This window comes from Thalassophryne amazonica, chromosome 4 (genome assembly GCF_902500255.1).
Source record: "Thalassophryne amazonica chromosome 4, fThaAma1.1, whole genome shotgun sequence".
NCBI classification, from domain to species: Eukaryota; Metazoa; Chordata; class Actinopteri; order Batrachoidiformes; family Batrachoididae; genus Thalassophryne; species Thalassophryne amazonica.
Window position 1 is genome coordinate 128,121,908 of NC_047106.1, and position 14,408 is coordinate 128,136,315.

General features: G+C 43.1%; 1 protein-coding gene across 1 annotated transcript in view; it reads right to left on the minus strand.

Annotated features, from left to right (window-relative positions):
* LOC117508715 (unconventional myosin-VIIa-like) overlaps positions 1-14,408 on the minus strand; it is a 289,667-nt gene that overhangs the window by 225,180 nt on the left and 50,079 nt on the right. Inside the window, exons 6-7 of the mRNA XM_034168534.1 lie at positions 13,830-13,951; positions 1,869-2,011 (exon numbers count right to left, since the gene is read on the minus strand). Of these exons, the coding sequence (XP_034024425.1) occupies positions 1,869-2,011; positions 13,830-13,951 (265 nt within the window). The remainder of the gene's footprint in view (positions 1-1,868; positions 2,012-13,829; positions 13,952-14,408) is intronic.

Here is a 14,408-nt window from a genome sequence, read left to right on the forward strand (position 1 = left end):
TCAACTTCAGTATGATGATGTCCTGAGTTGGAATGTAAACAGAGTTCAAATTATACTTTTTAGACTAGAAGGATCAATCAAAATGATAACTGCAGTGTTACATACACTCAACAAAAATATAAACGCAACACTTTTGGTTTTGCTCCCATTTTGTATGAGATGAACTCAAAAGATCTAAACTTTTTCCACATACACAATATCACCATTTCCCTCAAATATTGTTCACAAACCAGTCTAAATCTGTGATAGTGAGCACTTCTCCTTTGCTGAGATAATCCATCCCACCTCACAGGTGTGCCATATCAAGATGCTGATTAGACACCATGATTAGTGCACAGGTGTGCCTTAGACTGCCCACAATAAAAGGCCACTCTGAAAGGTGCAGTTTTATCACACAGCACAATGCCACAGATGTCGCAAGATTTGAGGGAGCGTGCAATTGGCATGCTGACAGCAGGAATGTCAACCAGAGCTGTTGCTCGTGTATTGAATGTTCATTTCTCTACCATAAGCCGTCTCCAAAGGCGTTTCAGAGAATTTGGCAGTACATCCAACCAGCCTCACAACCGCAGACCACGTGTAACCACACCAGACCAGGACCTCCACATCCAGCATGTTCACCTCCAAGATCGTCTGAGACCAGCCACTCGGACAGCTGCTGAAACAATCGGTTTGCATAACCAAAGAATTTCTGCACAAACTGTCAGAAACCGTCTCAGGGAAGCTCATCTGCATGCTCGTCGTCCTCATCGGGGTCTCGCCCTGACTCCAGTTAGTCGTCGTAACCGACTTGAGTGGGCAAATGCTCACATTCGCTGGCGTTTGTCACGTTGGAGAGGTGTTCTCTTCACGGACGAATCCCGGTTCACACTGTTCAGGGCAGATGGCAGACAGTGTGTGTGGCGTCGTGTGGGTGAGCGGTTTTCTGATGTCAATGTTTTGGATCGAGTGGCCCATGGTGGCGGTGGGGTTATGGTATGGGCAGGCGTCTGTTATGGACGAAGAACACAGGTGCATTTTATTGATGGCATTTTGAATGCACAGAGATACCGTGACGAGATCCTGAGGCCCATTGTTGTGCCAATCCAAGAACATTACCTCATGTTGCAGCAGGATAATGCACGGCCCCATGTTGCAAGGATCTGTACACAATTCTTGGAAGCTGAAAATGTCCCAGTTCTTGCATGGCCGGTATACTCACCGGACATGTCACCCATTGAGCATGTTTGGGATGCTCTGGACCGGCGTATACGACAGTGTGTACCAGTTCCTGCCAATATCCAGCAACTTCGCACAGCCATTGAAGAGGAGTGGACCAACATTCCACAGGCCACAATTGACAACCTGATCAACTCCATGCGAAGGAGATGTGTTGCACTGCATGAGGCAAATGGTGGTCACACCAGATACTGACTGGTATCCCCCCCAATAAAACAAAACTGCACCTTTCAGAGTGGCCTTTTATTGTGGGCAGTCTAAGGCACACCTGTGCACTAATCATGGTGTCTAATCAGCATCTTGGTATGGCACACCTGTGAGGTGGGATGGATTATCTCAGCAAAGGAGAAGTGCTCACTATCACAGATTTAGACTGGTTTGTGAACAATATTTGAGGGAAATGGTGATATTGTGTATGTGGAAAAAGTTTTAGATTTTTGAGTTCATCTCATACAAAATGGGAGCAAAACCAAAAGTGTTGCGTTTATATTTTTGTTGAGAATATGAGTGAATATAATACATGTAATTCAAGCTCATAAAAATAACAAAATTAAAAGTTATTGGTTTTGTTTTTGTTGTTGTTTTTTGACATTTCAATCATGTTCAATTTCAGGTAAACTCTTTCACACTTTTTCGTTGTCATTACATACCTGTCGGCAGACTCTGGACTTCTCCAGCAGGTATTGCTCTATCTTGGCTCCTTCTATGGCTCCTCTCTTGTTAAAATGGATGTCGATGTACTTCCCAAAACGAGATGAGTTATCATTGCGTATAGTTTTTGCATTGCCGAAAGCTAAAGAGGAACAACAAGGAGAAACAGTAATCACATAGTGACACAACAGATAAGACACCCACAGAGTGCCTTCATCTGAGCTTCATATTCTGATCAGTAACACTGTTGATGTCTGACACCATCAGAAGAAACGGGTCCACCACAGCAATGGCCACTCCCTCAGTGTACAGATCACCAGAGCAACCAGACAAATGTGGATGCCTGGTTTATGTGTGGTGAGTTCAAAGAATTTTGTCACTGTAATGTGGAGCATTCAAAACTAACTCAACAGCAGTGAAAGATGGTCATTATTGATAAGTGAAAGGGGGTTCCGGGTGCCCACCAGCATGACCCACCTTAAGTTTGGACATGGTCACTGACATTGATAACTCCAGAGTTCCACACTAGTCATCACCCTCCAGAGACATGACCCACACTACTTGCCAGCAATGTCATTTATTTTCTGTTGTCAAGCTCTGCAAAGGACTTCACAGTAGCTGGAGTGTCAATCATGTCACAAAATGCCTTAAAGGAGTGATCTGCAACAAAGTTTTGAACTGGTTCAAGGAAAAAAAAACAAATAATATGCTACTAGAAACAAAAACAAAACCAGAAGCTTGAATTTTTCCACAACAAACATTTATTTGAACTCATCATTGACTACGTTTACATGCAGCCAATAACCCTTTCATAACCCTTTCATAACCGGAATATTGCAATAACCCGGTTGCGCACGGCCATGTAAACGCCCGCAAAAACCCGAATATGCTCATATTCCGGTTTTTAAAAACCCGAATAAGACCCCTGGGTTACTCCTTTTCTAACCCGAATATCAGGTCATATAAACGCGCATCGGGATATCCCCATAGAAAGGAACATTATTTTGTGTTCTGCGCATGTCCTATCCGCAAGGAATCTTGGTCTTTTGAGTACAGCAACTACTTGTATGCGACACGTGCAGCCCACCGGACACCACAGAAGCAGATGTAAACAGCACATTGTGTTCTGCGTCCTTATCAGGCGGGCCGGTCGCGGCACCGGTCGGCATATCACCGCGATTGCTCTGCCTCCGATGCGCTTACCGTCTGCGGCTCGGTAAACGCCACAACGGACCACTCACACCGCCCCCCTCTCTTCTGTGCGTACCTGCACCAAATCTGGCAACAGGTCCAGAGACGCTCGCTGTTTTGATGCAGAGGCAGCCCGCAGGAGAGAAAAATGAGAAAATGTTAATGCCTGTTTGAGAAAAATGTGTAGTGAGGGGTTTTACACGAAGCAGGATTTGCACGAACGCCAGATCAAATCAAACACCGGTGGACGACGTGCGTCGCTGTTTAGATGGGGATATTCCAAATGATACCAGTGACCATGTATACAGGAGTAACTCTGTCTGCTTAAGCATGTAAACGGGTTATTCCTAATTATTCAGAAACCAGAATATTGACCTTAACCCGAATATTAACGGCATGTAAACGTAGTCATTGTAGCAATCCCTCTGTGGCAAGGAAGATGGACAGTCTTATGATCGATAACTAGATGGGACGGTGGACATGGAGATGACTGAACAGGCCCGGTCCTGACGTACAGTGTTTCTGACAGACACATGGTTGCAGTGGGAAGCTTCTGTCAGCCAGCTTCTTGCTCTCTTTCCTTCCTCTTTCTCCTCTTCTCCTCTGTGTTGTTCATCTGCATTTTTTTTTTGAAGACTTCCACCCCCCCATGTGGATCATTGATTGCCAGCTGGCTCAGTCCCTCACTAGTTCTTGCCAGGTCTTGAGGTTGTGCTTCAAGAGGTCCTTTATCATTTTTTTCTGCCCTCCTCTGGACCATTTTCCTTTGCTCAGCTGGGAGTAGAAGATCTGTTTGGGAAGTCGGCTGTCTCCATTCTAATGACATGATCTATCCACCAAAACAGGTTCTTGATGATGATGCACTCTGCTCTGGAACTTGGTTTTAGCCAGGGAACTGATGTTGGTACAGTTGTCCTCCTACCTGATGTGGAGGATACTCCTCAGGCAGTGTTGGTGGAACCGCTCAAGGGTGTTCAGGTGACAGTCGTAGGTGGTCCAGTTCTCAGATCTGTACAGCCAGCTTGGCATGATCAGGATTTTCGTCTTGTGTAGATGGTCTTTCTTGTTGATAACACAGCTGCATATCTGGCCGAAGGCAGCTCCTGCACACTTGAGTCAGTGTTGGACTTCATCATTAATGTTGGTGTTTGATGACACAATGCTGTCAAGATATCAAAAGTGGGTCATGCTCTCCAGGACCTGTCTGTGCATTTTCATAATTTGTAATGAATGGAAACTGAATACTAATGTTTTTTAGTTCTTTAATTATGACTCAAAATATTACCTGCTTGCTGTTGTGTGGGCCGCTGAAGAGGAGGTACTGCTGGCCCACCACCACCAGAGGGCGCCCTGCCTGGAGTGCGGGCTCCAGGCACCAGAGGGCGCTGCCGCCTCACAGGAGCAGCCAAGGTGACAGCCGTCACCTATCAACTGAGACAGCTGACATCCATCAGCGGAGGGGTATATCAGCTGGACGGCATCTCCACCTCATTGCCGAGATATCGCTCTACCACGGAGGTAACAAACTCAGCCAGCCATACGGATTAATACCTTGTTGCTTGTGTATAAAACAACTGAAGACTGAGAAGGACGTATTTGGATAAGTACTCTTATTCCTACATTACAGTGTTGTGTCTGATTAGAGGTGGAGGTGGTGTTTTCCACCCCACGTGTTGTTGGGTGCAGCCGCACCCACATCTGACTGTTTCTGTTCCTCGCCAGCAGTACCGGATCCGACGAGCGGAGGCAGTGACCACCTGGGAGTTCGGGACTTGGCGGCTCCAGTATTCCCGGGGTTCGGTGGCGGAGGAAATCGGGTGGTTCCGGTTCGACTTGGACAGACGTCTCCTATCGTCGAGCCTGCCCACACGACACCGTTGGAATTCGACTTGTGACCGAAACTGTAATTTGTTGTGTTTGTTGTGCGTGTTCACAACAGTAAAGCTTTGTTATTTGCCTTTCTTCATTGTCCGTTCATTTGCGCCCCCTGTTGTGGGTCCGTGTTCCTCACTTTCCCCAACACTTGCAATAATTTGGTGCTGAGTTCAGTTGCTGTCATCCTGTGAACATCACGCAGATCTTTGAATGATGTACAGAAAAGCAGGGACCTCATGTACAAAGCATGCATACGCACAAAAATGTGGCATACGTCTTTCTCCACACCAGCGTTCAGATGTATCAAAAGTGAAATGGCTGTGGAAATATGTGGTATGTCACACAAAAATCCTGACTGGCATATGCACATTTCTACATCTATTGTTCCACTACTGACATGTAGAGGTGATGATGGAATACTGTCAATAGTGTGACAACAAGATGTCATCAGAGTGATGTGCACATCACAGTCACACTTATGAACAATTAACACACCCACGTGTTTGCAAATATATGGATAGACATAAAATCATGCGCAAAGTGATGCATAAAATAGCATCAACAATGGCTACGTTAGCGTTATTTGAGGACCTTGCAAATGGCGCAATTTGACGTAAGCGTGTATTCAGGGAACTAGAGGATTTACTTGGAAATGATGATAATTGGGTCATAATGTTGGGAAGGTGTCGTAACACGGACCCACAACAGGGGGCGCAAGTGAACGGACAATGGATAAGAAAAGGAGTAACAATTTAATGTTGCGAAAGTACACAACGGAATACAAACAGAAATAACAGGTGCCAATTGTATACAAGAGGACAGTGGGCAGGCTCGAAGATAGGAGACCTCTGATGAACGAGGAGCTGGGGCCCACACCGCTTCCACCACCAACGGCCTGAAGAACACCGGAGCCGCCAAGTCCTGAATGCCCAGGTGGTCTCTGTCCTCCGTTGTCGGCCCTGGTACTGCTGGCAAAGAAGAAACAGAAGGAGGTGAGTGTGAGTCCTCACACCCAGCAACCTTTACACTCAAAGTCTCTGGGAGGGAAAACCTCCACCTCCAGATACGTTTCTTTCGTGCAGCTTCTGTTGGTCCCTCTTCTGGATCACCACAGGAATGCGGCTGCACACAGAACAAAGTTTAGACAATCGATAAGTCAGCAGAGAAATTACCTTTGTGGTAGATGATTTCTCGGCGAGGAGGTGGAGTTGTGATCCGCTTCTTGTAAGGAGGTTAATGAGAGACAGCTGGTGAGGTTGACAGGTGACAGCTGTCACTTCCAATAGCTCTGGCGCCCTCTCATGCTTGAAGCCTGCACTCCAAGCAGGGCGCCGACTGGTGGTGGTGGGCCAGCAGTACCTCCTCTTCAGCGGCCCACATAACACATAAGCCAATTTCAATTACTAAGGCCAGTGTTACTGGAGGTACACAGAACTGCGGCAGGCTAGAACACAATACGGTAAGGAGCCAGAAGTTGTTTGTGCCCTCACAGGTGCTGACCATGCTGGGCTTCCTAGAAATAGGGGAATTCCAGCGGGAGCTGGCTGATTGGTCATGAGTGTGCCAGTCAACCTTGAGCCGAGCCAGGCCACCTATGTGGAATGCAGTCATCCAAGTACATAACATTCCAACATTAAAGCATAATTTGCAGCGAGAGCCGGTTTCCCTAATGTAATCAGAGCTATTGACTGCACACATATTGCTATAAAGGCACCATCACATGATGAATTTGTTTATGTTAATAGGAAACATTTCCATTCCATCAATGTTCACATCATATGTGGTGCGCATATGCGCATCAGGCTGGAGGTTAGCATGGTGCATGATGGGTGGCTGCTTGCTGTGTAAATGGTGTATTCATGTAACTGTTTTGAACGAGAACCAGCACAGACATCTGGCCATGTGTGTATGTGTGCATTCAAATTTGTTGTTTGTTATTATTATCATTGTGTTTTGTTTTTCTATAAATTCTTTTAAGTGTTCATGCTGTCTGATGTGATGGCGTGGAGAATCCCAGCTCTAGGGCCTATTTAGATGGATTTGCATATTTAAATAGGGCGTGGCCAGGGCAGAGTTTAATGCGTGTGCATGTGTGCTCAATTCCACATTCAGTGGGATGTACAAACAGAACGTGCTTGGATCCATGCATACGCACACTTTGATACATCTCGATATTTTGTGCCTATGACAGTTTCTGACTTTTGGCGTATGCCATGTTTCAGTAAGGACTCCACACAAGTCTTTGTACATGAAGACCCTGGTTAAAGTACAATATGATGTGATCTCCACTTCCAACCAGAGTAGGTCAATATTGTACTATGTACATTTTCAAATCTGATTTATGCTTCTCCATCTCTGCAGCTCAGATGCAGAGCCCTCTGCGTCGCTGTGTACCCTCTCTGAGTGCCTCTCAGTAGCATGATATGCACCTCCCAAAAACTGAAACTATACTTCAAATTGATGGACATTGCAAGGGCTGTGATTGGTCACATTTACGTTTTCACCCCTTCCTCTCCCTTCATATTTAAAAGTATTTGCAGTGTGTTCGGTGATAACATTTTGAAGGCTATTTGTAAACAGGGTCTTCAACACAGGGACAGGGTCTGTCCAGCGGTCCTGAAATCATGCCGAATGCTGCATGATGCCAAAGAAGTGCTTCATTGCCGCTAGGACCTTACAAGGTCTGCTCGATATCCTCATGATCGCTCATGAGCCCATGAAGGACGAAGCTGCACCTGTTTTCCACAGAAGAGTCGCCAAGTCCAGAAACCGCACAAATATCACACAAAAACATCTCACAAAGCAACCCATGATTGCCTGACGGGTGCACAATGACCACGGCATTTCTTGCTGTGGCAACAGCAGATTGTCCACTGACACATAATGGGAGTAATGTGAGTTTGGACGTGAACTCGGGAAAAAAAAGAGCAAAATCATTTCAATATAACAGCCAAAGGGCACACAATGAACATGCTCTGTGTGTGTGTGTGTGTGTGTGTGTGTGTGTGTGTGTGTGTGTGTGTGTGTGTGTATGTGATTTTTAGGAATAAAGTTAATTTTATAAAGCACTGACATAAAGGACCAAATGAGTTCCTTGTCAGCTGATGTCTGCCGAGTTCATCAGAAACTTTTGTGTGTGTTCAAATTTGAACAGATCAGCAAAGAGATTAATAGTTCTTCATAGTTTTCCTGCGGCTGATGATTAATTCTGTACTTCTGAAAGCTCCAGTGTCAGTTCAGCATACGCGGCCACAGAGCGCATCTCTGCTGTCAGCAAAAGTGCACATCACATCAGACATGTCAGACAAGTAATCTGCACCTGATTACTGTTAAGATGACCATCTGTTGCACGGACTAACTAAAAACAAGTCATCATAGAAGACAAAATGAGATAAATAGTAAATGAATCCTTTTTCCACTGTAGGTGCACATTCAGTTTGAATTATGCGTGCGTGTGTGGATTTTGTTTCCACTGGCATGTAACTGACAGCACATGCCTGAAACACCTCAAGTGGAACATTTTAATTAGGGATGCATCGATACTGCTTTTTTTCCAGACCGAGTACAAGTATGAGTACATACATTCTGGTACTCGACGATACCAAGAACCGATACAAATACTTAATGATACCATTACAGTTTATGATGACGTTGAAACCATGTTTCATTCATCAGATGTTCTTTACTTTTTGACTGTAACTGCTCCAATATCGTTAGCTTTGTTTTTACTGACAAACATTTCATTAAATCATGTAACATCTCTTTCTGATAACAAATTGTCCTTTAACATTAATTGTGTGTTTCTTAACAAACGTGATGCTGCCAGACATCTCACTGAAATGTAACATGGACTTCAGCACTACAAAATATACAACACCAGAAACAGAAATGAAACTGTCCATCAGTAACTGTCTGTGTGGACGAAAAGCCTTTTTTGAAAATGTGAGGGACAGATTCATTTTGATGAAAAGCAGCTACTCTGTATTATCAGCTTTTTTTATTTACAATGTGTGACACTGAGCTAAACAACCTTTCACCCTCCACATTATTTTTAACTTTAATTAGATATTGTAAACTTTTTTTTTTCCCAAAGGTGGACCACATAATATTGATGAGTATGGCATGCGCGCGCACACACACACACACACACACACACACACACACACACACACACACACACACACACACACACACACACACTGTTGCGTGGCATCTCCACAACACTGAGGCAAAGCGGAGTAATTTTAACATTGTTTTATTTTTTATTTATGGATCATGAGATAATTTTCTCACGTTCAGACAGAATAGCCTGTTGCCTGTGGTAACTGAGCCGTTAATGAGGAGCAGTGACTCGACTTTTGGCGCAAAGTGCGGCTTGTGGAGGTGAGGGGAGGTTCTGAAAGCAGCGCCACGGACATTCCGCACACAGATTACCCCTGTTGCGGACTGAGCTGGTCTCCCATCAGCCTGAACACCAACACCAAGGGCTGAAACTCACCAACCTGATGGACAACCTCCGCCGCTGAAACCCTGATCGGAGTTCTGACGGAGGATCAAAGTGCCGAAATCACAGAGGAACTTTTTTCAGCCACAAATTTAAGTATTTTCAGATGTTGTTTTCCAAACTCAGGAGGCTTTGTGTGGATTATTCTTCAGGATCGTATGATAATGAATTCCACAAATAGGTAAGACTTTTTATTTACTGTGTGTGAATTTACTCCGCATTATGGACAGCGGCTTTCAGCCAATTAGTGGACACAATTGATGGACGTATTTGACTTATGAGTAAATGACATGAAAGCCTGTAAATATCCATAAATTAGCCGCATCATTGTTAAAGCCACAATGTTCAAAACGTATAAAAAATGTAGCGGTTATAGTCCCAAAATTTTGGAGCGTGAGCGTGAAATCCCACATTGAGAGGTGACATCATGCTGCTGTGAAATGGTATTGGGTCACGGAGTATCGGATACATTTTATGATGAAGTACAAGTAACTGCACAGACACCTTAATCAAAATGCCACGAACATTAGGTAGTAAAAATAGACAAATAATTGAAAAAAAAAAAACACAGTTTGATCATAAAATAAAAAAATCAAAATCAAAAAGAAAGTTGTGTTGAGTATGACAACTCTTGTTCATGCATACTTAGTAGTTCATAATTTCCTACTACATTGAATGCCAATTCTTAGGCTGTTCTGTTATTCATTCATACCCTTAAGAATATTCATGTTCTGAGTTTATAAAAAACTTGTTCTGCAAAATAGTTCCTTTACTATTGCGATCAAAAACTGTGGATCTAAATTCTGAGACTGTTCTGTAAATATTCATTCATACACTTAAGAATATTCATGTTCTGAGTTTATAAAAAAACTTGTTCTGTAAATAGTTCTCTTACTTTTGTGATCAAAATCATTGATTTGAATCTAAATTTTGAGGATCTTCTGTAAATAGTTTTAAAATAAACAATAAATATAGCAACTTCTGATCAATCCATATCAATTTCAGACTTAAAATAATCTACAGATTTAAGCCCCACCCATTTCTAGTTAAACCACCCCCACTTCCAGTTTAGACCCATCCACTCCAAGGACAGATATAGAGATACAGATAATTTAGATGGTTGAACAGCTACAGATACAGATAGTGTTGTACTCACTCATCCCTAGTTTTTATTTTTCAATATGCTCAGTTGTTTTCCAGCCATAAAATTCCAGTGAAAGGTGTTATTTGTCCAGTGATGTAATTTTTTTCTGCAGATTTAGCTGATGCTGCCCTTGAATGATGGGGAAACAGACGCGCGCACACGTGCGCATCAACACAAGATAAATCCAAACTGACAAGTGAGAAAAATTAACCATTTAATATTCAGCTCATTTTGTCCGCTCTTTCACTCTGTCACTCTCTCTCTATCAGTGTGCATGAACAGTGAGGAAATATGATGGAAAACCACTCAAAATCCAGCACATGTCAAAAAAGCAGCAGATCTCCGTGGAAATGTGACATTATCTGTAGTACATAAACTCCACGTGAGACAACAACATGCACAAGGGCAACTGAAGTTATTGTCTGTTGTGCGGCTTAAAATGAGCGGCAATGAGAGGTAATGCGAAAACACCTTTCTGTGCCATCCTGTGTAAAAGGGGGGGTTTAGTGACAACTATAGAATAACAACCTATATTATGCGTAAGATCCAGGCTTTCAGTTACTTCCTGTGTTCAGGATGTGGTGAAAGTGGTGACCTTGTAGAGAACCTCCAATGACATCTTGAGATGTCTCCGAACAGCTTGTGGAGTTGTGAGGTTTCTAAAGAAAGATGTTTGATGATGCCAGTATCTTTGCAGGAGGATAAAAATTTCAAATTTCAAAAATTTTTTTCAAACAATGGGATCTGTGCTGTGTGGAAAATACACTTGCACCGGGTTTTGTGCTGTGCTTAGTACTAGTTTGCACTGCCTTGACTTAGGAGATTCACATAAGGAGTACCACTCCATTGTCAGGGAATGTCCGCTACAATATTTTGGCTGTGTGGTGCATTTCTCTGGGCACGATCCAGTGTGCAGATGCCTCAGTGTTAAGGATCCCAGTGACTATTAAAAGCCAAATGGAATGCCCATGTTTCACTGAGCTGAAACAAATAGATGGCCACATTCAAGAGGCGAGCATGAATCTGTTCTCAGCCTGGGTGGGTGCCATCCAGGAATCAGGGAAATTCTGTGGATCATTTCATATTATCATTTATTTAATTAATTTAAAAGGCAAATGGAACAGCAGCATTCGTCATAAATGAAAAGGAGCAAAAAGAAGCAACAACTTATCATATCTGGCCCCTTTAATCACAAAATCAACAGCTTAAGTTCATCTGAGCTGCTCAACACAGACGCCTAATCAGTTTCAACATATTACAACATATGACAAATAAGATGACAAATAATCATAACAATAATAAAACAACAAACAACAAACAACAATACTACTCCACAGAGTTATATTTTTGCAACAGAGAAGACTTCAAATTTTTTAAATTAATTGGACTTGGAAGTTTGAATTTTACAATCGAAACTTTTCCATAAACTCACACCTTTGACTGAAACAAATTGTTCCTTCAAAGTTCTAAACCTGGGTTTGGTAAAAACCTCAGTTCCTTTTAGTTCCTTTTGCTGTCTTATAATTCCTACCAATTTGTTTTTATAATTTTTATATCTAACCTGAGCATCTTTAGTTTGAAAATTTAGAAAAGATTTTTTTTTCCTGCAGGCATTTTTGAGCCCATGACTGTTGACATGGATTGTTAACAGCATTTGTCTTAACATCAGCGCTAATTTTAGTTATATTACAATTTTTTTATTTTTTTTTTTTTATTATTTGTCGTACTGTTGGCCTGTCATATGGTAATGCTGTGCGCTGTTCATTGTCCTGTCAGACAGATGTGACGTTCAGAGCGCCTGCTGCATGTCCACATGAACTGACGATCAGGGTCCAGCTGAAACAGCCTGTCAGTGTGCGCACTCTCCAGCCCGTCGCAGAAGCGATATATGTTTTTATGGATTTTGACGTGAGGACAGCAAGTCCACAAATGCACGTGTGTCAAAACGCAGTGCATGTTCTGCAGCTCTGATGTCCAGGACCAGAGTTGTCAACGGCTGCCACGCCCCCGTCCGTTCAGCACACAGACCAAGGTGTCACTCTGTGATCACATGAGAGGCGCGTGAGCCACACGCGTGCACGTGTTGGGGGGGCAGCGGGGGGGGGGTGCGACACATGCACACGTGTTGTGGGGGAAGCCAACACTCTGGCATGTCACATGTACACTCGGCAACTCCACAGTCGTGGGGGTACTTAGACAAATTTCACATCCAGCTTGACAATGATTGTCTGCTGACTGTTTTTGTGATGACAGTACAAATGGCCACACATTTTCTAAGTGTCAAATGAGCTTTGTTAGATTAGATGTTCATGTGTGTCAGACACCTGCTGTGAGAGGGTTCGATGGGTTCACAGCGCACTCTCTGTCTTTCAGCCGCTGGTGTGTGCAAATAATTGTAGCAACAGGTGTACGAGGCATTGGAGGCAGCTACGAATTTACACGTTTTGCATACGATTCCTGCTTCATGCGCACTTCAACCAAATTCGCACCATGTGTGAAGGGGCCCTTACATCTGTCATGAAGATACCACTGATTAATTTACCATGTATATTCGTAAATATATTGTTGATTGTAGTTCACTATGTGTAGTCACCCTTGTGGGTTTAGTTATCACAAGGTATAGATCCAAACTTCTCATGTAATACTTAAAATCACTTGATGTTTTGGGATTCCCTGGAGCTATATTAAAAACACCACACAGATTTGGTGGATACAGTGACAACAGTGATACAGAGTATCGCTGTTTGCAGTAGGTGTGTATTTAGTTCTTAAGTGTCAAAATCAAAAAGTTTTAACCTGTCTGTAACATTCGTTCGTTTTGGATTTTAAGAATCTTTTCATTATTTCTGAATGTATGGAATCTTCTTACATTTGGCTCAAGGTTTTGCACAGTAGCTTACACCAGGGAATTAAACACATTTTCTGAATCCAACAAATATTTCCAGAACAATGAAACATTTTCATGCTTAAACACTTGGCACTACTTGGTTGGAGACTTCCCCCTCTGTGTTTTAAAATAGTTATCGGTTATTTATTTATTTATTTTTTAAGATTTGTGATTCTTTCTGATCTGTCTTAAAATGACTGAAGGAATTGTGCAAGAATTCACATGTACTTTGTGCAAACAGCAACTAGTCATTCATAGAGTGCTGCACAGCAAAAATGCTGGATCAACATGCTTAAATTGGTCACGTTTAACTCGAACATCATAATTTTGTGTGTGTGTGTGTGTGTGTGTGTTCTGACCTTCAAGTATGGGGTTGGCCTCCAGAACTTGCTGTTCTATCCAGGAGTGCTGACCACTGATGGCTGCCAGGAACTGCAGGATCAGCTTGGTGCTTTCTGTCTTCCCTGCTCCTGACTCACCACTGGTATAAAACACAAAATACCTTCAACAGGATACACACAAAAGGTGGTTGGTCCAGATGACATACCGATGGAGGCAGGGCAATGTTTAGGCAAGATGGTAGTTGAGTTTTTAAATCACACTGTTAATGCCTGAGGAGTGGAGAAGACATGTGCTGGTATCCTTTTTTTAGAACATTGGTGATGGGCAGAACTGAAGTAACTACAGAGGCATAAAGTTGGTCAGTGACAGCATGAACTCGTGGGAAAGAGCACCGGAGCTATGCTAAGGAGAGACGTTACAAGCTAGAAGCAGTAATATAGTGGCATGTAGAAAAAAAACACTACAGATGCAATGTTTGCTCTGCGAGTGCTTATGGAGCAGTGTAGAGAAGGCCAGAAGGCATTGCAATGTGTATTTGTACAAGAAGATTTGGTGAGACAGGGTGCCAAGAGTAGCGGTGTGCTATTGTATGAGGA